Raw genomic sequence first — 19,856 nt, 5'->3', positions numbered from 1 at the left:
TTTCTGCAATACAGAAGGAGAGGGCACTGGATGGCCTAAATCTGCTTTCTCTGCACCGTGTGTTGAGATAGGAAATCATTTTAACTTTCAGGTTTGTCTTCTGTCCCCCAGACAAAAAGGCACCTGCTCCCTGATGTGCTCTGCCTAGGCAGGTCCTTCCAGCAGTCACCTCCAGCAGTGCCATTCCTTGCCTTTCATCCATCAGCTCTGGTCAGTTGGCTGAGCAGGGTCCATCCAGACTCTCCACACTGAGGCAGGCACTTCTTTGGGCTTCCAGGCCCAAGCTCTGTGTCAAGTATGTGACTATCTAAAAGCAAGGGTGGGTAACAGAGTTCCTCATCCCAGAACAGAGGCTCAAGCTGGGTAGAATCCAGGCAGCCCCTTTCCCAAATTCCTACCACCTGGGTCAATATTGCCTGAAATGTGGCAGCCCAAGGAACATTTTCTCAAGCAGTGAACACACACAAAGATTCTGACACAGTGTGCCAAGCCACAAAACTTGGGAGCTTGGGAGGTCGGCTGGATGCTCTGGTTCTAAGCAGGGACACACTCAGGAACCTTCCCTGTCTTGCAAATGCTCGCCCCGGACATGCAAGGTCCCACTGGAGCACTCAGGGCACCTCTGGGTTAGCGTCTCTGCCCAGCCTGGCCCTCCTAAACCCCCTGGCGCTGCTGGGGATGGCAACAAAAGGAAATCGGAAGTCAAAATTAGTTTGGAAATGGATGCAAAATTCCAAGCACGTTTCTCCCTAATCCTCCATTCTTTGGAAATTGGACTTTCAAGTAAAGGCAAGTTTTCTGAAATTACCTCTTTTGCTCCTCCTTGGGTGCAGGCCACCCTGGCCCAGAGCGACAGAGACATCACCAGCCAAGCTGTCCCAGGGAATTGTGGGGGCCCCGCCCGGGGCGTGGAGGTTTGGGACCAGTGGGAACATAGTTAGCAAGAGGCGGTGATTTTTTTGGTTTTCATTTTAAAGTATAAACCAACTCTGAAATGTCTTAGGGGCTCAAGAGACTCCAGCTGAACCCCAAAGATGGGAAGAAATTTCAGGGAGACAGATCGAGAGCCATAAGGCAAGTCACACTGTCACACAGACACACACTCAGAGGTGAGGAGGGGAGTCCATCCTGATTCTAGGCCCTAAACTCTGCAAGCGACCTCCTCCCTCACTCCCCCGCCTTCCTCACTCAGGTCACTGTCCCCCACCCCCCATCCCCCAAAAAACAAGACCAAAACCTGTCAGCTCCACTCGGGATGGATGCTGGGGTTTGGCGACCTTGTATGTTTCTCCTTTTAAAAAACAAAGCAACAACAACTGAAAGACACCCAGCACACCCCAAGGACCCACAGGGTCTTGGCAGGTTACAATTCCGGCTGAATATGCACTGCGGTGAAGAGAGCCTGGCAGCTCACTTCGAAGAAACTGGCGGTAGCCTCCTGCTCCCAACCCTTGCACCCTCTTTGCCTGTTTGCTCAGGATCCAGCTTTGGCTCTTTTCTGAAGGGCCTGTTCTGGTCTTCCCAATGCCCTTTGGGGAATAAGAAAAAAAAAAAAAAAAAAAGCTCAGACCCAGCCTTGAAATTCTGCCCCGGCTCAGGTGAGCAAGAGTGGAAGCGAAGGCCGAGCACCGCAAGGCTGCCGGCCAGGTGCGGACAAAAACACCAGTCTCTGGAAGTGATAAGAAAATGGAGAATACTGTATTTGCTTTAGAAAGTTTTTACATATAGATAAACACGCAGTTTAAGATAACAGTAAAAGCGCCCTACAGGAAGTGAGAGATACCTCTGAAGCTGCTAAGAAATACTGGAAATAGCTTTTGCATAAGAATACTACAATCTCACTCTCCGCTTTCGCTAGCAACGGGATCCTTCTTCCTAACCCAGGCCACCAAGCCTCTCCTTGACTGCCAAGTCGACGCCAGGAGCACCGAGTGGGAGGAGAACCCCAAAAAGAAAAGAGACAGGTGAATGGGAAGGAAGAAAGAGAGAGGGAGAGGAGAGAAAGAGAAAGGGAGAGGAGAAAAAGCAATATCATATACAGGCAATTTCTACACATATATTACAAACTGGGAAAATGACCAATCATTAAGATATACATAATTCATATAAAATTTTGAAATAAAAATAAAAATCTGTTACAGTCATAACTATTCTTTTTCCACATTTATAACCAGTACCCACACAGGCAGTGACAGAGTGGAGAGAAAAAGGTGCTTACGAAGAAAATGATTGTCTGCTGAACAAAAAACAGAAGATTGCATTTTGTTTGACCAATACTTGGACTTAAAAACAGAGAGAAGAAGTGAAAGAAAGAGAGTGAGAGAAAAAAAAAAGAGAGAGAGAGCAACAAAAGGCGAGAAACATTTGCTATTTCCCTCTCCAGGAGTTCTTTTTTTTCCCCCTGTCTTTTTTTCTTATAAACAAATTCGGAACGGAGATGGCGATTTTATTTTTTTTTCTTTTTGTCTGTTTTGCTTTTGTCCTCTTGTCCTCGTGGTGGTGATTGGTTTTTGTATAGTCGACTCTTTAAATCATTTTTAACTAGAGAGAATATTTTCCCAGATACAAATAAATCGTCATGCAGGTGGGGTGCCGGGTCCATGGGAACCGAAAGGAGAAGCCGTGCTTGTCCTAGAAAGTATACAATTGTCACCTCTTTTAGGTTTTCTGCCCGCAACATCAGCGTTTGACTGTCTGTTGGCGTCGGGGTCCTTTGGGGTGGCCGTAGTGGTAGATGGTGGTTGGGGGTTGTTGATAGTTTGAGGTTAATTTGTTTTCTTGTTTTTTTTTTTTTTTTTTTTTTTAATATATATTTTTTGGCTGGGGTGGGAGTGTGTGTGGACTTGTATGTGTGTATGGTTGTGTATCCTGATTTCGGTTTGTTCTGGGGATGGAGGAGGAAGAGGAGGAGGGCTAGGAGGCGGAGGGGAAGGAGTGGGGGAGGAGGGGAAGGAGGGGGAGGAGGGCGGCCTTGGCTATCATACATCACATTCCGAATCGCTGGAGGTTACCGAGAGGATGGAGGTGCCGGTGTCCGCGCGCTCCGTCAGGCTGGACACACTGGTGGTCGGGCTGGCCGCCGTGGACGGCGACTCTGCCGAGCCGTGCGTGGGGCACCCGGGCTCCGCCAGCGAGCGCATGCCGCTCGGTCCAATGGCCTGGTGCTGGAGCCTGCGGGAGAAAGAGAGCCGCGCCCGCCCTGATACAGCTGCCCGCCACCCGTTCCCCGCGCCGCCGCTCCGGACTCTGCTTTCGGGAGCATCTCAAGGCTTCTCAGACAGTGGCTGGCCTCGGAGGAGAGCCAGAACCCGAGGCCGGCCGCCTGGAGAGGCCTGGGTGTCAGCGGCAAAGTACGCCAAGCCCTGGAGAAGCAGAAATCGGAGAGAAACCGGGCGCTTCTTCCCTCCACAGTCCCTGGGGCTCTTCAGACTGAGCCGGCTGGCCTGGGACGGGTAGAGTTCCCTCAGTAACCCTGTCTCTGCTCCCTCAAACACACACCCGAAGCTGCGGGTTCCTCACTGCCCGGCCGGTCTCCGGGTAGAACCGCAGGCTTTGCTCTCCAGATCCCAGCGCAGAGCGCAGGACCGGGGGTAGAGAAAATAGGAAAGCTGGCGGCGGAAAAGTGGGGAAGGCAGGGAGACAGAAAAGGGGCAAAGGAGAAGGCAAGCGAGGAGCATTGAGCAGTCTCCAGCTGCCCTTTCCCTCACCGGGAACCTTCTGCCTTGACCTGGTGTCTGGAATGCTCTCCAGAAGGAGGCCTTGGCTTGACCCTGGGCGCTTCCCTCATCAGACGAAAAGTGAGTTCCAAGGCAGGGGTGAGAGAGCCATGGGCTCAGGTCTGGGCCGCCTAAACTCAAACACACCTCCAGAAACTCACACCCGGCCCCACCCACGGGCAGCTGTCAGCAGCTGGGGGCCCTGCTCCCTGAGGTACACCAGGCCCTGGGCCTTCCTGGCTGGATAGAGACACAGGCTCCACACCAGGGCTTTCACCCAGCTTCCTCTCTTCCTTCTCCCTTCTCTCCCCAATCCTTTCCTCTATCCCCTTCTTTCCCTCTGGTTCTTCTCCTTCCCCCAGGCCCAGCTCCTGTGATGGTCAAGCCCTACACAACTTTGTGACTTTGTGGCCAACTTGCTGGCAGGGAGGCTGCTCCTGCCCTCTTCCCAACTTAGAGGACCAAAGGGATTCTCCTCGGCTGGGGTAGGAGGGCCAGTACATGCACACGCGCGCACACAAGCACACGCACACACACTAGGCCTCTCCACTCCAGCCCGGCTCTCCAGCTCCAGATCAGGCTACGTGCAGCATTGTGGAGGGTGGGGGGAGGAAGAGGCCCGCTGCGCAGTGGCCTTCGTCTTTTTTCCCTTGTGATACGGACCCAGACTCACTTTCCTCTCCCTGATGCTCGTGGATTTCTCTCGGGGTTTTGCAATGCACAGAAATAAGAACCAGATGTCAAGGAGTGCTTTCCTTCCCTCCCTGTCTCTAGGCTCCAGAGGATCGCCTAGCTGGCAGCAGGGCTGAGGAGGCAGGCACGGGTGCCGCTCAGGGCGAAGGCTCCCAGGGGCCTGGATCAGGGGCTGCGGGCACTCGGGTCGCAGGCACACACTCTCCGCCCTGACGAAAGCCCCTGTTGGGCAAAGCAACCAATACACCCACAGCCTGCCCGCCCCCTCTTCCGCGCGTCCCGGGCAAGCGGAAACTTTCTCCAACTGGCCGGGAGTCACGGCTTCTCTGGCTCTCAGCGGCCGCTCCGCTAGCCCCATCTCAACCCCTCTCCCCTTCCCCGGCCTCTGAGGCTGTAGCCAGGCCGCGGGCCCCGCCACTAACCTGTTCTTGGCCGCCGCGGCGCGGTCGCGCTGCCGCCGATTCTTAAACCAGTTGCCTACTTGTGTGGGAGTGAGGCCGGTGGCCTGCGCCAGTTCGCGTTTCTTGCTGGGGTTGGGGTAGGGGTCCTGCAGGTACCACTCCCGCAGCAGGCTCCGAGTCCGCTCCTTGAAGCAATGCGTCTTCTGCTCGCCGTCCCAGATGGTGCGCGGCAGCGGGAACTTCTTGCGCACGCGGTACTTGTCCACCGGGCCGAGTGGGCGGCCGCGCAGCTTCTCGGCCTCCTGGTAGTGCGCCTCGAGCCACATGGCCTGCAGCTTGCCGTGAGACTCCTTGGTGAACTTGTGGTTCTCCAAGATGTGGTAGAGGTCGCGAAAGTTGCCCGTGTGGAAGGCGACCACGGCGCGCGCGCGCAGGATCGACTCGTGTTTGTTGATGGCCTCGCACGCCCCGGGGGCCACGGGCAGCGACCAAAGGAAGCGGCCCAGCCGCTCGATGTCGCCCGTCTCCTCCAGCGTCTCACAGACGCTGGCCACCTGCTCCGGCGAGAAGTTGAGGGTGGGCAGCTGGAACATGGACAACTCTTCCGGGGGGGCCCTGGAGCCGCCGCCGCTGCCGCCTGCTCCGCCAGCACCGCCGCCTCCCGCAACGTTCCCGCCGCCGCTGCCGCCTCCCGCGCCGCCGCCGCCTCCCGCACAGTTCCCGCCGCCGCTACTCGCCAGAAGTATGGAGCGGTGGTGAGAATCGGCGAAGTTTGGCAACAAGAAGTGGGAGGAATAGAGGTCTAGGGGGGAGCGGAATACCATGGACTGACCTGAGAGAAGAGGAGAAAATTCAGGGAGAGGAAGAGAGAGGGGAGGAAGAGGAGGAGAGGGGCGATGAGGACCAGGAGGAGGGAGAGGAGAGGGAGGAGGAGGAGAAGGAAAGGAGGGGGGAGCAGGAGGAGGAGGAGGGGGAGGAGGAAGGGCGTAAGGGACACCCACACCCCACACACATCCACACACACACACACCCGCGCAGCCACATAGAGAGGGAGGAAGGAGAGCAGCCCGGTGCGCGCGCGCAGAGAGAGAACCAGAGACAGAGAGGGAGAGGGAGAGAGGAGAGGGAGAGCCAACCACCGCCGAGTCAAGATTCAGCGATTCCACCGCAATCGCCCTAATGACAACAGCCTCATAATATCTCCCCTAAATCCACAGTGAGTGCAGCATTGAAACATTTTGTTTCGCTTTTCTATTGGTCTGTGGCGTGTCGTTGTGGCGTTGCCACGGCAACCACTGCCAATCACTGTCAGCCCTGCCAATCAATACCGAGAACGTAAGGACGGTTTTACCACTTAGCCAGAGGGCGGGGGGAGGGAGAGAGCGGGGAAGGAGGGAGAAGGGGGGGGAATGAAGAGAATTTTTTTTTTCAATCTTTGCAACTCTTAATCTCGCTACTTCCCCCTCCTCTCTCTTTTTTCTCTTCTCCCTCTCTCTTCCCTTTTCTCTACCGCTGTCTCTGAGCCTTCTTCTTCCCTTTTCCTGAAAGAAGTTGATCCAGAAATTCGAAAAGCCCTGGGTACAGAATTGTTGAATGGGATGTGCAATTAGAGCGGGGATTTTGTTGGGAGGCAAGAGGGTCTCCCAGGCTTCACATAGGCCAGGTCGGCAGGCAAGGAGAGAAGGCTGACCAGCCCAGCGGGCACGGTTTGCACATGGTGTGCACGTCGGGCCTCCTCTTTCTGCCTATGTGAGCACTAATAGTGGCAAGGAAGAAAGGGGAGATGAGATCATGGGGCCCACCAAACACCGACCTTGGCCCAGCGGGCCTTGGCGCCAGCCAGGGATCCCGGACTCCGGGGGCATCTGGCGCCAGGCAGCCTGAGCCCAGTTCCCAGGGTGCTGGAGGCCGCTCTTGCCTCACCCATCTGTGCCCATGGACCAAATTCACCTCAACTCCCTCCTCATCAGTTAGGTTTCTCTTTACTCCCTCTCCAGCCAAGAAGCCTGGATTGCCCCCACCACCCTGTATTTTAAAATAACAGTCCAAACAGTACACTTCTTTCCATCTTAAGAAGCAACTCAACTCTTTGTTTCCTCCCAGAATTCAGCTGCCTCTCTGAGGAGTGCTGGAGGAGCTGCGGGAGCGAAGAAGCTCAAGAGCCCTCTGAACCTGGAAAAGCCCCACAGATGCCCATTCCTCACCACACAACAGAAGGAGCTCTGGTCCTGCCTGTCAGCCCCAGAGGGCACTCAAACTTTGGAGGCCAGCCACCCAGATGAAGTGGATAACGCCTGAAAATTGCTTGTTTGCTCGTATTGTAAAATAATAATAATTACTATTATTATTCTAAAACTGTCTAATTTCTCTAGAGAAAGTAACATCGAAAGCCTAAAACAGACCCCAAAAGGCCCATAGAACACAGAGGGCCCTCTCTGCCTCTGGCTACCACAGCCCCCAGGCCAGGCGTGGGTATTTATTCTTAGGTATGTTGCTTTTAAGAAGATGTAATCAGCATCTTGAGCCGGCCTCCCTTTGTGAGGCTTCTGTAACTATGGAAGTGTGATTTACGCAGATTTGTCGGGGTCAGAGACGTCTTTCCCTGAGCACTGTGTATATTTAGACAGGACTTGGTTTGGTGTTAAAAAGTGTATATGTTGAATGGATTCACACACAGTAGCCAACAATGACCACATTGTCGGCCCGTGTACAACGCGTATTGAAACGCAGCGCCCAGACTTCAACTAATCTGCCCTCAATAAAGCTGAAATAATTATCCTAAGCTGCCTTTCCAGAAGAAAAATCATTGAGGAATTCAAAACTCTTTTTTTTTTTTTTTTTTTTTTTTAAAGATCTTTTCTGCATTCCGATGCAGATCTGGGGGCAAGGCGCCGGGTCTACACCACTTTGGTGATCTCAATGAGGAAAGAGAAAGAGAGGTTGAGAGAGAATTTAAATGGGAAACCCAACGTGACTGGGGCTACGAGTGTCCCAGCCCCTAAACCCTGAGCCGGAGCCCTGCTTAGGCCTGACTCCCGCAGTGCCAGGCCTCTGAGGGCCGGGGAGAAGAGCAAGCCGGGAAGTGCAAGTCTCCTCGGAGGCTTCGGGGTGGCAGGGAGTCTCTGGATCTGGCGAAGGGCCCACACTGGCTCACTTGGCCAGAGGCAGCCGTGGGGTAGCAGATCTCAAACGCGACGACTGGAACAGAAAAATATTCCTCCAAAGGGAAGATCTGCCCAGCCCCATTTGAGTGCTCTCTCCACTCCATATATATTTCCTTCCCTCCTGGCCGTGAGTCCGCCACTCAGCTGAGAAGCTCTGGGTGGTCGGTCACTAAGGGCCCAGAAAGAGCCCAAAGGTTGGGACACAAAAACAGACACTTCACGTTCTCTTCCCGATCCCTTTCTCTCGTAGGGGAAGGATTATAGGCTGAAGGGTGGGAGGGGGAAGGGGCAGGAGGAGGAAGCGGGGGAGGAAGGAATGAAAAAGGGGAGGGGAGTGGGTATTGTACCGCGTGTGGGGGGAGAATTCCTACGGGTGGGTTTCCGAATATTGTGTTCAACTTTTTGAAAGCAGCTCGTGACCCCGAAACTGCATCCCCCGGAGCGGAGGACCCAGGCGCCGGGCGGGCGGGTGAACCCGGTCAGTCCCCTCCCCATCCCCGCAACCCCCGCCTCCGGGTGGGGGCGACCTGGCCTCTCCCAGCCGCTGCCGGCCCATCCCCGGAGGGAGGCTGCGCAGGTGCTGCGGGCTCTGCCGAAAGCGCTGAAATCAAAAACCATCGCCACTCAGGGAGAACTGAGGCAAGTGGGGCTGAGACTCTGGCGACACCCCCACCTCCCAGCCTCTGCCCCAGCGCCAGCCACCCTGCTACACCCTGCCTGCTCGGGTGGCGGCCGAGGCTCCGGAGCGCGAAGTAGGGCACAGAGCTGCGGCGAGGCGTGCAGCTTTGTGCGCCGGGACCGGGTGGGGCGGGTGGCAGCCCCCGGCTGTCCAAGCCTTCCAGAAGAGCCGAGCTCGGCGCCGCCCACCGAGCCCACCTCGCAGTCCAGCCGTCGCTAGCGCCTCTCGGCTCTGGACTGAAGATCTACTTCCACCGCCTGGAGCCGGTAAGTTGAGAGAACCGAGAGCAGGACAGGGAGGCGGGGCGGCTGGTCCCAGCGCGGAGGGCCGGACTGGCTCCTGGTCGGGCTAGGGGCGCAGGCTCCGTAGGGTCTCAGTCGAGGGGTTCTGAGTGTGTGTTTGGGTAGCAAGCAGGGCTGTGGAGCACCAGAGCTTCCCCTCTCAAATTCCCAGGCGCTGGGCACTGGGGAGGAGAGCAGGAGCTCAGGGACCTTGGGTTCCAGGGCCCAGGTCGCCTTCCTCGCTTTTCTGGGAACCAATCAAGTCCATTGAGAGGACTGGGAAGGGACCCTGGGGGGACTGCTAGAGGAGGTGGCGCGCGGAGGGCGCCTGCACTCTGAGTCGCTCAGAACAGAGAGACTCGAGTGGATAGGTCAGTTTGCAGAGCCCCTAGGTCTCTGCTCTCTGGCCGCCGTGACTGCGGGATCTGGGACTTGGTGCCAGTACAGGCCGAGTCACCTGTGCAGAACAAATTCGCTGCCATCGTCCCCACTTCAATCCTGGCCCCAGAGACCGAAAAGATCTCCTTCAGGTGGGGCAGGGAGAAGAGACGTCTTTGGGGTTTAGAGAGTATTCTCCTTGCATCCGGACCCACAAGACATTTATTTACAAATGTCAGCTGCAACCCCAGCATTGGGAAAGTCTCAACCACATCTGGAGAAAGCCAGAGAGATCTCCCACTCTTTTCTTGTTTTGGGTTACAGGGAAAGCCAACCGGTCTGCAGGCCTCCGGGAGAGGAGGATCCGAAGGGCTGGGGCAGCTGCACCTACTTGGCCTCGCTCGGCTCTAAACTGCAGACCCAAGAGGCCCGGGGAAGGTTTGCCGTGTGGGGGCAACGCCCCTTCCGGCTCCCAGGACGTCCGGAGGCGGGGGCTGGCCGGGTGGCCCACAGTCTGGGCCTCCCCGCAAGCTGCAAACTGAGGTGCTTGGCTCAGGCGGCCAGGGAGGGCGCAGGGGAGCGCAGCATGCAGGCGGGGAGGCCGCGAAACCCTTCAAGGACCCCGATTACTTTCCTTTGAAAAACAACAACAACAACTGCTCTCTCCCCGTACCCCCGCCCCCCGCCTTAGCCTCCGGGGACTGGCGCTCCAAGCAATTGTCGCCCTGGACAGTAAACACAGCTCAGTTGCCTCAACTTTCTCCCTGCATAAAAGTTCCTGGCGTGCGGGGAAATTTGAATATTTGATCAGCCCCTTTGAGTGACCCTCATTAGTCCGGCGCCCTGCTAAGGCCGGGCATTGCAAGAAAGCTGCTGGGCCCGGCATTTGTACGCCTTGTTAGCGCAGCTTAATGAAGCCGCCCCGACGGCTCAAAGACGGCCTCAGGGGCCGCAGGCGCGCACCTCTCGGCACCCTGCTCTGCCTAATGAGCCCCGCCGCCCGCTAAAGGCCCCTCCACCCCCCACATTCTCAAACAAGGGAAGTTTGGCTCTGTCTTGAACCACAGCACCTCCCACTGCCAGACCCAGGAGGGTGGGCACAAACCCAGCCTAGCTGCCTTCGGTGACCCAGCCCCAAGAGAGGGGCTGGAGACTTGGGAGATGTGAGCCAGACTGGTGGGGGGGGGGGGCGGTGGCGGTGGAGGGAGAGGCTTTTGCTGCCTCAGGATCCAGCCCAGGGAGTGCACTGCCAACCTCTCCCAAGAGGACCAATTGCAAATCAATTAGTCACTCCAGTTCCTTAAAGGTGAATCTGGACTAATGCTGGGGTGGCTGAGGATCAGCCTTCCATCCTCCTGTCACCTCAAGTTCCCTTGGTTTCCTCTGCCCAGAGGCCACACACTTCTTCCCAAGGATCCCCTTCTGAACAGCCAGACCTGGTGTGCCAGGACTTGGATTTGAGAAAGGGTGGGCAGCTCCCCTCCCTAACCCATCATTGCCTCCACTATCCACAGAGCCCAGGCACAGGTTATGACAGGTGGTAGTAGGGAAGGCAGGGACCACAACCTGTCCTGCATTCCCCCCTCAGCAGAGGGATCCCTTCTTTGGCTTCTAGTCCCTGGGAGGCCTGAAGAAGTGCTGTAGGCAGGACCACCCTGCAAGACTGGCCTGGCAGCCCGGCAGAGAGGCAGAAGCCAGAGTTCTGGAAGGAAGGGAAACCAAAGCAGTCATCTGCTTCACCTTTTCTTAGTGGGGCAGCTGACATGGCTGGCCAGTAAATATAAGACACCCTCTTAGAAACAGCTTCAGTCCTCAGATGCCCTTTTCCCTGGACGGTTGGAGCTCAAGGTCCCTCACTCTCTCCTTGCATACCCAGCTCTTTGGCCCTTAAGGGTTACTTTTGGGGGGAATTGATGCTATGGGCTTGGGAAGCAGGCTACTGCCAGATCCACATTCAGGACTTTCTGGACCCCACCCGCCAACACACACGCCCAGAATCCCTGAGACACACAGTGGGCCTAGTCAGGCTGGTAACCTCAGGACCCCATTCCAGGGTAAGCATCTCTGGGAGGTCGTGGGAAGGAGCCAAAAGGCCAAGTAGGCCCTGGGATTGAGAGAGCCCTCCAAGTCCATCTGGTTTGCTTCTCTTCCTTTCTCTCTCCCTAGCTCCACTAGCATGCCCTGCCCCATTTCCCATCCCATAACCCCTAACTCAACCCGAAACTGGCAATCTTTAGGCATCACCTCTGAGCTGGGCAAAGGCGGTGCCCGGGCCTTGATCCACCTAGAGGGCTAAAGTAAAGACAGGGAAGGGAGGGGTGGGCACTGCTGGTGAGAAAGGGGACCTGAGGCGAGGGTAGAACTCAGCCCTGTGGCCTCGAGGCCAGGCCCACAGGCTGCTCAGGGGAGGAGGCGAGGGGAGGGGGCTGGGAGTCCGCAGGCAACGGTCGGGGCAGCAGGGACCTCAGGCGTCGGCGTGGGGGGCTAGATCGGGAGGAGGGGGGAGGGGAGGCGGGGGTCGGGGGATCGCGCAGGGCGGAGGAGGGGTGCGGCTCTTTAAGAGCCACACGGCTGGCAGGAGAGGCGCGCGGCCCAGTGCTGGTAGAGCACTGACCCCGAAGGGGATTTAGAGGGAAGAGAGTGGCCGGGCTCTGGGGGTTTTGTCCGAGGGGGCTGGGAGAGGCCGAGACACAAGAATAAGGAGCGGCCGCGGCATGAAAGGCCGCAAGGAGCGGCAGTGCTGCTGCTCTTGACTTCTGAGCAGGGCTTAGCGAGCCTGCCCCGGCTTAAGCCGAGATGCTGGTGCTGGGCCCTGAGCGCCGAGTCCGTGAGCTCTGAGTCCCGAGTCCCACGGAGGCGTGGGATGAGGGGGGCATCCGGGGACAGGGCAAAGTCGGTCTTGGCTGTAGAGCCGCCCGATCCGAGCGCAGAGCTGCGAGCCTGACCGGCCGCGTCTGGTATGGTCAGAGAAAGAATTTTCTTTTTCCAACTTTGGCTTTTGGTTTTGTGTGTCCACCTTGCGCAACTCCGGAGCCTGCCGACCCCAGAGGAATTCTCAACAGGTGGCCGGTAAGTCCGTTTAAAGAATTCTGTTAATATGGTCAGCCCCTCCCCGACCTTTTCCTTTTTCCCCTCCCTCTTTCCCCCTCTGCTGGCCTGGGTTCCCCGTGCTCCTCCCGCAGGCGACAGCGGAGGTGGCGGTATGGGAAGAGGCCCCCTTCCCCTGGGGGTCTTTGGGTTCGGGGTTGCAGCCCAGGAGTCCTGACAGGCGGCCCCCAAAGAGTTCCACCCCGTAATTCCAAGTCTCGATCACTCTTAGCTCTTTGGTCTGGGCCCTGGCGCCCTGAGATGGGGAGGGAGAAAGAAGGCGCGGCAGCACCTCAAAAGCCGAAGTCCCCAGGAAGGCGGACGTGGGACCCCGTGGCCGGGCAGCCTTTGTGTGGGGGTTTACGGCGGAAACAGAACTATTCATCTTTTATGAGAGGCCCGGGATGCGGCCCGAGGGAGCCCGCGCCAGCCGTACAATAGCCGGCAGAAGAGCGCCTTAGCAGCCGGGGTAGGAGTGGGGTAGGGTGGGGTAGACCGGGGTGGGGGAGGGGAGGGCGAGAGAAGGGGGAGGGGAAACAGAGAAAGGCAAAGGGGAGAAATCCAGGGCGTCCGAGTGAAAAGTCGGAAAATGTTCCCAGAGCACGCCAGAAACGCGCGCGCGCTTGCGGTGCATAGTCTCTCTGTCTCTTTCTCACACACACACACAAACACACTCTTACATGCTCACACTCATTCCACACAGGGAGCCCACGCACGCCGTTCCTAGTCGTGCAGGGTCGCATGCCCGGGCACCCAAAGTGAATGCACAGTAGAGCCGCCCTCCCACCCCCACCTACCGAGAGCCCTCCCGCGCAGCCACTGGCTCCCCGACTGGGGAGCTAGGAGGGTCCCCGGGGCTGGGGCACGGGGAGGATCTTACCTGCGGAAAGGTAAGGGAAGCCGGGAGCACGAAGCAGCGGCGGATAAATATTCATTAGTAAGTCTCTCCTTTTAAGCCGCGCAGTGCGCTCTCTGGCTCCTATCTCTCTTTCCCTCCCTCCCTCTGTCCTCTAGTGAGACTCTCTCCCCCTCGCTCTGTCTGCCCCCCCCCTTCCTGCGAAATGCCGGGTGGATCCCAGTATAGCTAACCTGTTGGGAAGCCTGAGCAGCGGGCAGCGCCTCGACAGCTGTTTGCTTTCGCTCTTGGGGCGCACGTTTCCCCATCCTCTCCCCTCTCTCCTTTTGCCCAGCCCCTCTCCCCCTCCTAAATTACTACATCATTAGCTTTATTTGGCGGGAGTTGGGGGGGGAGAACAGCGCAGCCAAACGCACCTCCCTATAGCAGGGTGAAAAGCCGCTGCTCTCCGAGGCAGCTTCAATTCCATCGTAACCCCAGCCTCACCCATCTCCTTGTCCCTAGCCAGTTTTGTTTCTTTTCTTCTCTTTCCATCTTCACTTCCGTCCTATACAGACAGACCCAACTCCCTCACCATTCCTCCCTCCCCCGTCACTGCCAATACGGATCCCAGACAGGGTCGGCAGGAAGATGCCAAGTGGGTAGGTACAATATGCCAAGGTCGGGACTCCACCCTGCCATGGATGTGGGGGTAGCTCTCCAGGTCCCTCTTTCCTACGTAGGTTTTCCAACCTGACCCTTAGTGGGCATCGGGGCAGCTTGGGCCTTAGAATCAGAGCACCAGGGCTCACAACCAGGGCCTCAGCCCTCCAGGCCTCGGGGACCTGGGGCCTGGGTCCTTTGAACCAGTCTGGGAGAGTGCACGGGGGAGGGGAGGCGGCTTCACTTTGTGAGAATGCTCAGGAAAGACGCAACCACCGACCGTCGGACTGACATTCTCCCTTTCCAAACAAACTGACCTGAAGTTAGCAGCAAGTCCGCATCATTCTAACGAGAAAACACATCTACAAGATTCTAGGAATGCACAAGTAAACGCTTCCAGTCGCACGCGAACACGTGCACACACACCACAAGCCTCACCCCCACAGACCTGAGGCCAGCGTTCCCGCTGGCCTCTGAAACAGGTAGGCGCGCGGGACCGAAACGCTAATTGTGGCTGAGGAATACATCGCAAAACCGCCCCAGGAAATTTTTGGCCAGTCTTGTTGGCCCCCATTCTTCCAGGTTCAGGCCCCTACGATGCCCCAGGGACCCTGAAGGATGACGAGGCCCCAGTGTGGTACAGGACGCGAGCTCTGGGGGCCCGCTGAGCGCTGCGAGTTGCCGTAGGGGCTGGAGGAGGGGCCAAGGGAGGCGGGCCCAGGCCAATTCCAAGTTACAAAGACAGCTGCTCCTGGGAGGCCTAGGAGAGTTTTGCCCCAAAACGTGCATACCACTCGCCCCGAGACGCCACGACCTCCCCGGACAGAGCCCCAGGGCGCGTTCAACCTCGAGGTGTCTTGGGTGATGGGTGCAGTCGAGAGCCAGGAGGCGACATCAAAACCTCCGACCGCCCATTCAGCCCAGCCTGGCCACAGTTCACCAGGAGAGGTCCTAGAGGATGGTCCTATCTTTCCCAAAGAATGGTGGGGCGCAGGATCGCGGAGGGTCCCGCTCCTTGTCCGGAAAGATTAAGAAATTGGGCTGATGAAGGTATTTCAAAGAGGCCTAGAGCGCCCTGGGGCCGAAAGCCATATCAACCTCACACTCCACCCAAAGTCCCGCGTTTGCACGTGCACACCTTCTCCTCCTCCCCATGCAGATCCAGGGGGTCGCGCACATTTGAGCTCAGACTCAAGCTGAGTCACCTGACTATGCATGGAACGTACAGGCAATCGTTCTCGAATACATACGGGAGAATTAAAGGAACACTAACAGAGGAATTTGAGGAATAAAGTGTCCACGGACATAATTATTTGAACGCACGGGTGCACATTCAGTTGTCCAGACGCAGACGAAAGTCACAGTGCCCGCGAGAAGTGACCCCAACCACATGGGCAGATAGATAGGAAGCCGCGACCGGGGAGAGCCCGTCGAATGAGGACCCGGCCTCAAGGCCAAGGGGGCTTCCTGCTAGAGGGACGTTGGCTCAGAAGGAGAAACTTGGTTGAGCCGACTGGGTGAATGAAAGGTTTCAGGTCAAGTCTTGGCCACTAGAAAGAACCAAGGCCTCATCCACCCAGAGGCAAACTTTTTGCCTTCCTCTCAGTTCTGTTGGAGATACCCAGAAAAGGGCCATCCGGGAATGATTCATTTTGATCGAGATTGTTTTTATTGTTTACTTCTTATGATTTTTGACTTAGGGGATTGCATTCTGAAGGAGGATTTGGGTGGAGTGCATACAAGTTCTCACTCACTACTGGGAGATTCAGTAGTTCCCATAAAGAATTATGAATTCTTTATGGGAACATTTAGCTCTAACCGTGGCCTGGGAAGGTGGAGGGCCCTTATTTTGCCCCTTGCACCCTTCTTATCCTAAACTTGATCATTCAAAAGGATGCTCATCCTCCTGCCCCCATCTCCATCCCAATATCCTGTAAGTCAAATACGTTTACAAAAGAACGCACTTCAAAGTAAACCAAATTACACAGTTTATTTACATTTTTGTGTGTGTGTGATATATTGGGAAGTTCTCACCCCCAGTTCCCCTGTCTGTGGCTGAGCACGTTTTCCCAGTGGAGCTGGAGGGTTGCAGAGAGGGGTTTCCAGAGGGGCTCTTGGGCGAGTCCTCAGAAACTACTCTAGGCAGGCTTGACTTTAGTGTGAGCTCCCTCTGCCTAACCAGTTCTAGTGGCTACCTCCAGGTTTCCTGTAGAAGAGGCAGGCTCCCTAGAGCAGGGGTGCTCTCCCTTCCACTTCACCTCCCTTCCCAACTTTCTCTCTTTTGAGCACATCTTCTGAGCCTCCCTCTCTCATCTAAAAGTGGAGTGTAAGTCCGAGAAGATTCATCTAGACAAAGAAGGAGGAAAAAAGGACTTTCTGGGCCAGCAAGTCGGATGACCACCCTCCAAGGGGCAGAGGAGGGTCCATTTTGTGAAGAAGAAATGAACCACCCGGAAAACGCCACAGGAGGACATGTTTTTGCAGATGTAGTTGCCCTAGAAACAGAAGAGTATGGGGGTGTGAGTTGGAAAGAATTTCTTCTCTTTTGGGGGCAAACACTATGTCCTTTTCTTTTTTAGATACAGTTAATTCCTGGAAATTTTAGCGAGTTTGTTCTTGTGGACGTTTTGAACAATAAAGAGTGAAAATCACTTTGGAGTCACTTAATCTTCGTTGGAAGGGCAGTTTCTTCCAGGGACATTTTCTTTCACCAGATTTGTTTTTCCTCGTTCCCAAATGAGATAGTTTTAAAAATCAAAGTCCACCTGCTAACTCACCTGGGAAAGAGACTGCGACAGAAAGGAAGAGAAATAAATAGACATCACTCTCAAACTCAAAGTGTAACTTTCATTCCCGGTAGCTGAGATTCAGAGCACAAAAAACCAAACTCGTTTACCTTTGAGTATTTTCCCTCTGTTTTGGTCATTTATCTAGAGCTTTCCCAATAATTCATCCCAGCATTTTGAAGTTGGAAATGTTTGATATTATTTTCAACCATACAAGGTTCTTCCAACTCTGCTTCTTTGGTTTTAAAAACGGTTTGCGTCCACATAGCTATGCCCGTTGCAACATTTACCACTCAAGCAGAAAAGCAGCTCGCTTTCTCATAGCCCCAAATGCCCCGTGTACAGTCACTGGAGCGAATTTATTTCTGTCTTTCCCAAATGCCCTTGTCACCTCTGCCAGGGCCACAGGCTCAGGGCAAAACTTCGGAGGCTGGAGACCTCTTGAGTGTGTGGATCGCTGTTACTGCTAGTATTTTTGTTGCGAGAACTCGTGCTCAGTGATTGCGTGCGGTTCTCTCTCTACGCCGACTAGGGTTGCCTGCGTCTTCCTGAGCAGAAACTCCTAGACGAAGCTAACCATTTCCGCTGCCCGGGGCAAAGGGCTGAAAGGTGTTGTCGGGTCCACGGCTGGGGTGGGAAAGTGAGGAGGTTATGCGGGTGGGGGAGGGGACAGTCATCATCTTCAACAATAAATTAAAATAACCCGATACCCCTTTAATCCCTTCCATCAACAGTGTCAACGCGCTAGAGAGGCCGTCTCACCTCCAAAGGTGTCTTCACTTCCGGAGGGCCCGGGCTCCCAGCCGCAGTCCCACACTGGGCCCGCGCGCCGGATAGGAGGTGCTCCGACGGCAAAAATCCCATACATTTTTAACTACAGTGATTACTAAATTAATAGCAGGCACTAAGACAGATGTCAAAACGTCTTGAAAATGTTTATCTGTGAATAATTGAGAAGGTGGTGGGACGCATTATCTGATTGTGTAATGAAATATGTATGAGGAACAGCTGTTTGCAACAGTCCCCTCCCGCCGCCTCAGCAAAGGCCCTTCTGTAGGAAGCAGGCGTCGCGGCGAAGTTGGTCGCCCACTTCCGTCCACTTGGAAGTCCTCTCAGCCCCTCCCCGGCCGCTGGCAGAGTTGTGGCTCCAGTGCTCCCCAGAGTCGCCCGGTTTCCTGACGGACAGCAGCCTGGAGTCCTCCTCAGCCTCTCTCTGTGGGCTCCGTGGCTGAATGAGGCTCCACTGCCAGCCTCGCTGTCCCTCGCGCCATCGGGGCGGGCCGCGGGCTCGGCCGGCGGGGACGCGGGGGAGCACCGGCCCGGGCGGCCGCGGAGGCCTGGCGTGCGCCCGCAGAGCGGTGCGGCCTGCTCGGAGGCGAGGCCCGGGAGCCCCGCGGCTCAGCAGGGCGGGCCTGGGGTCACCGAGGGGTGACGGGGCTCCCGAGAGGGCTTTGTTCGCGCTCTGGCCACACTGCGCACTTCCTTCCAGCCCCCCCGTTGCCCCACCCGAGGCTCCGCGCCCCGGCCCTGTTTGTTTTTCCAGCCCCGCGCCCTCCACCCCGACACGCAAACAGCCCTCGGGGCTGCGTCAGCGGCCCGAGGCCGTGGCCCAGGGCAGGCCTGAGTCCAAATGGGGCAGCACGGCCAGCCCTGGCCCCGCAGGAAGTGGTGTGAGGGGAGAGGGAGCTCCAGGGCCTTCCTGGCGCGAGAGGGGCAGGCGAATGCCGGTGGGAAGGTGGCCCAATAGGGCGCACGGCCTGGGCGGGCTGCGAAGGCCCGAAGCCTGGGCTCGGAAGGATGCGGGCGGCCTGCGCTGCTGCCCGTGCCCTGCCGCGGTCCCCGGCCCCCAGCCCCAGCCGGACAGGGGAGGCGCGGCGGAGTGGGGGTGAGGAGGACGCCAGGAAGGGCCCCATCAGGCCTGGGCCTTGAAGGCAGCGTCAGCCGCAAGGACAAACCCGGTGCCTGGTGCGAGTGTGCGGGCCCCCTCGCCGCCTTCCCCGAGCTTCGCACCGCCGGAGACCGCGTCCCCGGCGCGGCGCCTCCCGCAGCTCCCAGCTGGGCCTTCCTCGCCCGCGCCCTCCGCCTCCACGACCTCTCGGCCCCTCATCTTCCTCAGTTCCCGGGCCCCGTCCCTAGCCCCTGGCGTCCGGGAAGCCTGGCTCCAAAACCGTCGGCCTCATTGGCCCTTCCGGCGCCGACGTCCTGACCGCTCCGGGGCCGGGAGCGGAGGAACCGAGTCTGGCTTGGCGGCGCCGCGGCACCACGACACCCTGCGCCTTCGCAGTCTCCCCCGGCTGACTCAGTCGAGATGCGCTCGGGCGTTCTGTCTCAAGCGTCGCCCTTTTACCTAATCCCTTATGCTTTTATTCTAATCCTACACATTACAGTTAATCTGTAATGATACCGCTTCGGAGGAACCTGTTGCTTCGAGGCTCGGCAATTTGTAACCTTGGAAACAGTTTTAAATAAAGATTGTAAGAGTGATGTCAATTGTGTTTATTCTCCACGCGGAGGGTGGGCTGGGGGCAAGGCAGCCCCTCCGCGGAGAGGACGGAGTTTCGGGAGAAGGGGGCGAGGCGCGAGGGGCAGAGCCGAGCAGCGACCAGGGATGGGGAGGCGGAGGAGCAGCCAGAGTCGACTCTAAGTGACTTCAGCCCGGCGCCTGGGATCTTTTGAGTTTTTCTTTCTGGGAAATGGCGTGGTCTTAAACCGCCAGGCAGGGCGAGGAGGAAAAGGATTTGCAAAACTGCGGAAAACTTGGTGAACTTGAGCTCCTGTGTATCCCAAATTAGCATTCAGCCGGGCCTTGCGCGCCTGGATCGCTGAAGCTGCGGAGAGTAGAGAAAGGGCGGCTTGCAGGACCCTTGGGCTGCAAGAAGGCAGAGCTGCCTCGGTCCGGCTGCTTTGCGCTTCGAGCTTCCTCCTCTTCTAAGCGCACTGGCAACAGCAGCAACAACCAAAAATTGCCGGCATACCAAAAGCAAAATTAAACATAATTGCTTTTATTTATCTATTGCTTTCATATCATTAAAATATTTTTAGTTACATTGTATGAAATGGCATCCACTCTGATTATTACCTGCCATCGCTGTTGATCTACTCCTTGTGTATTCAGCACAGCAATATTAACAATTAAGAAAAAAGCACATCTTATATATTGTATCTGTCAAGAT

The 19,856-nt window shown here is 56.6% G+C and overlaps 2 protein-coding genes and 1 long non-coding RNA gene across 6 annotated transcripts; 2 read left to right on the top strand and 1 right to left on the bottom strand.

Annotated features, from left to right (window-relative positions):
* Positions 1–1,676: 1,676 nt before the first annotated feature.
* SIX3 (SIX homeobox 3) lies at positions 1,677–14,079 on the bottom strand. 2 transcript variants are annotated; one of them, XM_032239450.1, is made up of 3 exons: positions 13,672–14,079; positions 4,832–5,642; positions 1,677–3,171 (listed from the first exon to the last, which is right to left on the bottom strand). In XM_032239450.1, exons 2-3 carry the CDS (start codon positions 5,632–5,634, stop codon positions 2,979–2,981), a joined length of 996 nt encoding a protein of 331 aa, XP_032095341.1. In that variant the 5' UTR covers positions 5,635–5,642; positions 13,672–14,079; the 3' UTR covers positions 1,677–2,978. The 2 variants fall into 2 exon arrangements, with proteins under 2 accessions (XP_032095341.1, XP_032095340.1); XM_032239449.1 differs by lacking the exon at positions 13,672–14,079 and adding an exon at positions 13,280–13,418.
* LOC116524256 lies at positions 5,781–7,592 on the top strand. Its single transcript, XR_004257243.1, has 2 exons — positions 5,781–6,026; positions 6,914–7,592. It is a non-coding gene; the product is annotated as an uncharacterized LOC116524256 (long non-coding RNA).
* LOC116524255 (collagen alpha-1(I) chain-like) lies at positions 8,373–19,167 on the top strand. 3 transcript variants are annotated; one of them, XR_004257242.1, is made up of 3 exons: positions 8,373–8,919; positions 9,637–12,381; positions 16,184–16,779. XR_004257242.1 is itself a non-coding variant. In XM_032239453.1 (3 exons), exon 3 carries the CDS (start codon positions 17,916–17,918, stop codon positions 18,570–18,572), a length of 657 nt encoding a protein of 218 aa, XP_032095344.1. In that variant the 5' UTR covers positions 14,167–14,379; positions 16,184–16,414; positions 17,418–17,915; the 3' UTR covers positions 18,573–19,167. The 3 variants fall into 3 exon arrangements, 2 of the variants coding, with proteins under 2 accessions (XP_032095344.1, XP_032095342.1); XM_032239453.1 differs by lacking the exons at positions 8,373–8,919; positions 9,637–12,381 and adding exons at positions 14,167–14,379; positions 17,418–19,167 and having other exon boundaries at positions 16,184–16,414; XM_032239451.1 differs by lacking the exons at positions 8,373–8,919; positions 9,637–12,381 and adding an exon at positions 17,418–19,167 and having other exon boundaries at positions 14,167–16,414.
* The last annotated feature ends 689 nt before the right edge of the window (positions 19,168–19,856 follow it).

This window comes from Sapajus apella, unplaced genomic scaffold (genome assembly GCF_009761245.1).
Source record: "Sapajus apella isolate SASKATOON/1434 unplaced genomic scaffold, GSC_monkey_1.0 scaffold44, whole genome shotgun sequence".
Classification (NCBI taxonomy): domain Eukaryota; kingdom Metazoa; phylum Chordata; class Mammalia; order Primates; family Cebidae; genus Sapajus; species Sapajus apella.
Note: the sequence above shows the minus strand (reverse complement) of the source record. Positions and strands in the feature narration are given on the sequence as shown.

What these genes read in the sequence shown, in the direction of transcription:
- SIX3 (XM_032239449.1), bottom strand. Translation starts at nt 13,334, where the DNA reads ATGAATATTTATCCGCCGCTGCTTCGTGCTCCCGGCTTCCCTTACCTT. An exon ending in CTTCCCTTACCTTTCCGCAG is followed by an intron (nt 5,643 to 13,279) that starts GTAAGATCCTCC and finishes CTCTTCTCTCAG; the next exon opens with GTCAGTCCATGGTATTCCGC. An exon ending in GCCGCGGCGGCCAAGAACAG is followed by an intron (nt 3,172 to 4,831) that starts GTTAGTGGCGGG and finishes TTTCTCCCGCAG; the next exon opens with GCTCCAGCACCAGGCCATTG.
- LOC116524255 (XM_032239453.1), top strand. Translation starts at nt 17,916, where the DNA reads ATGAGGCTCCACTGCCAGCCTCGCTGTCCCTCGCGCCATCGGGGCGGG.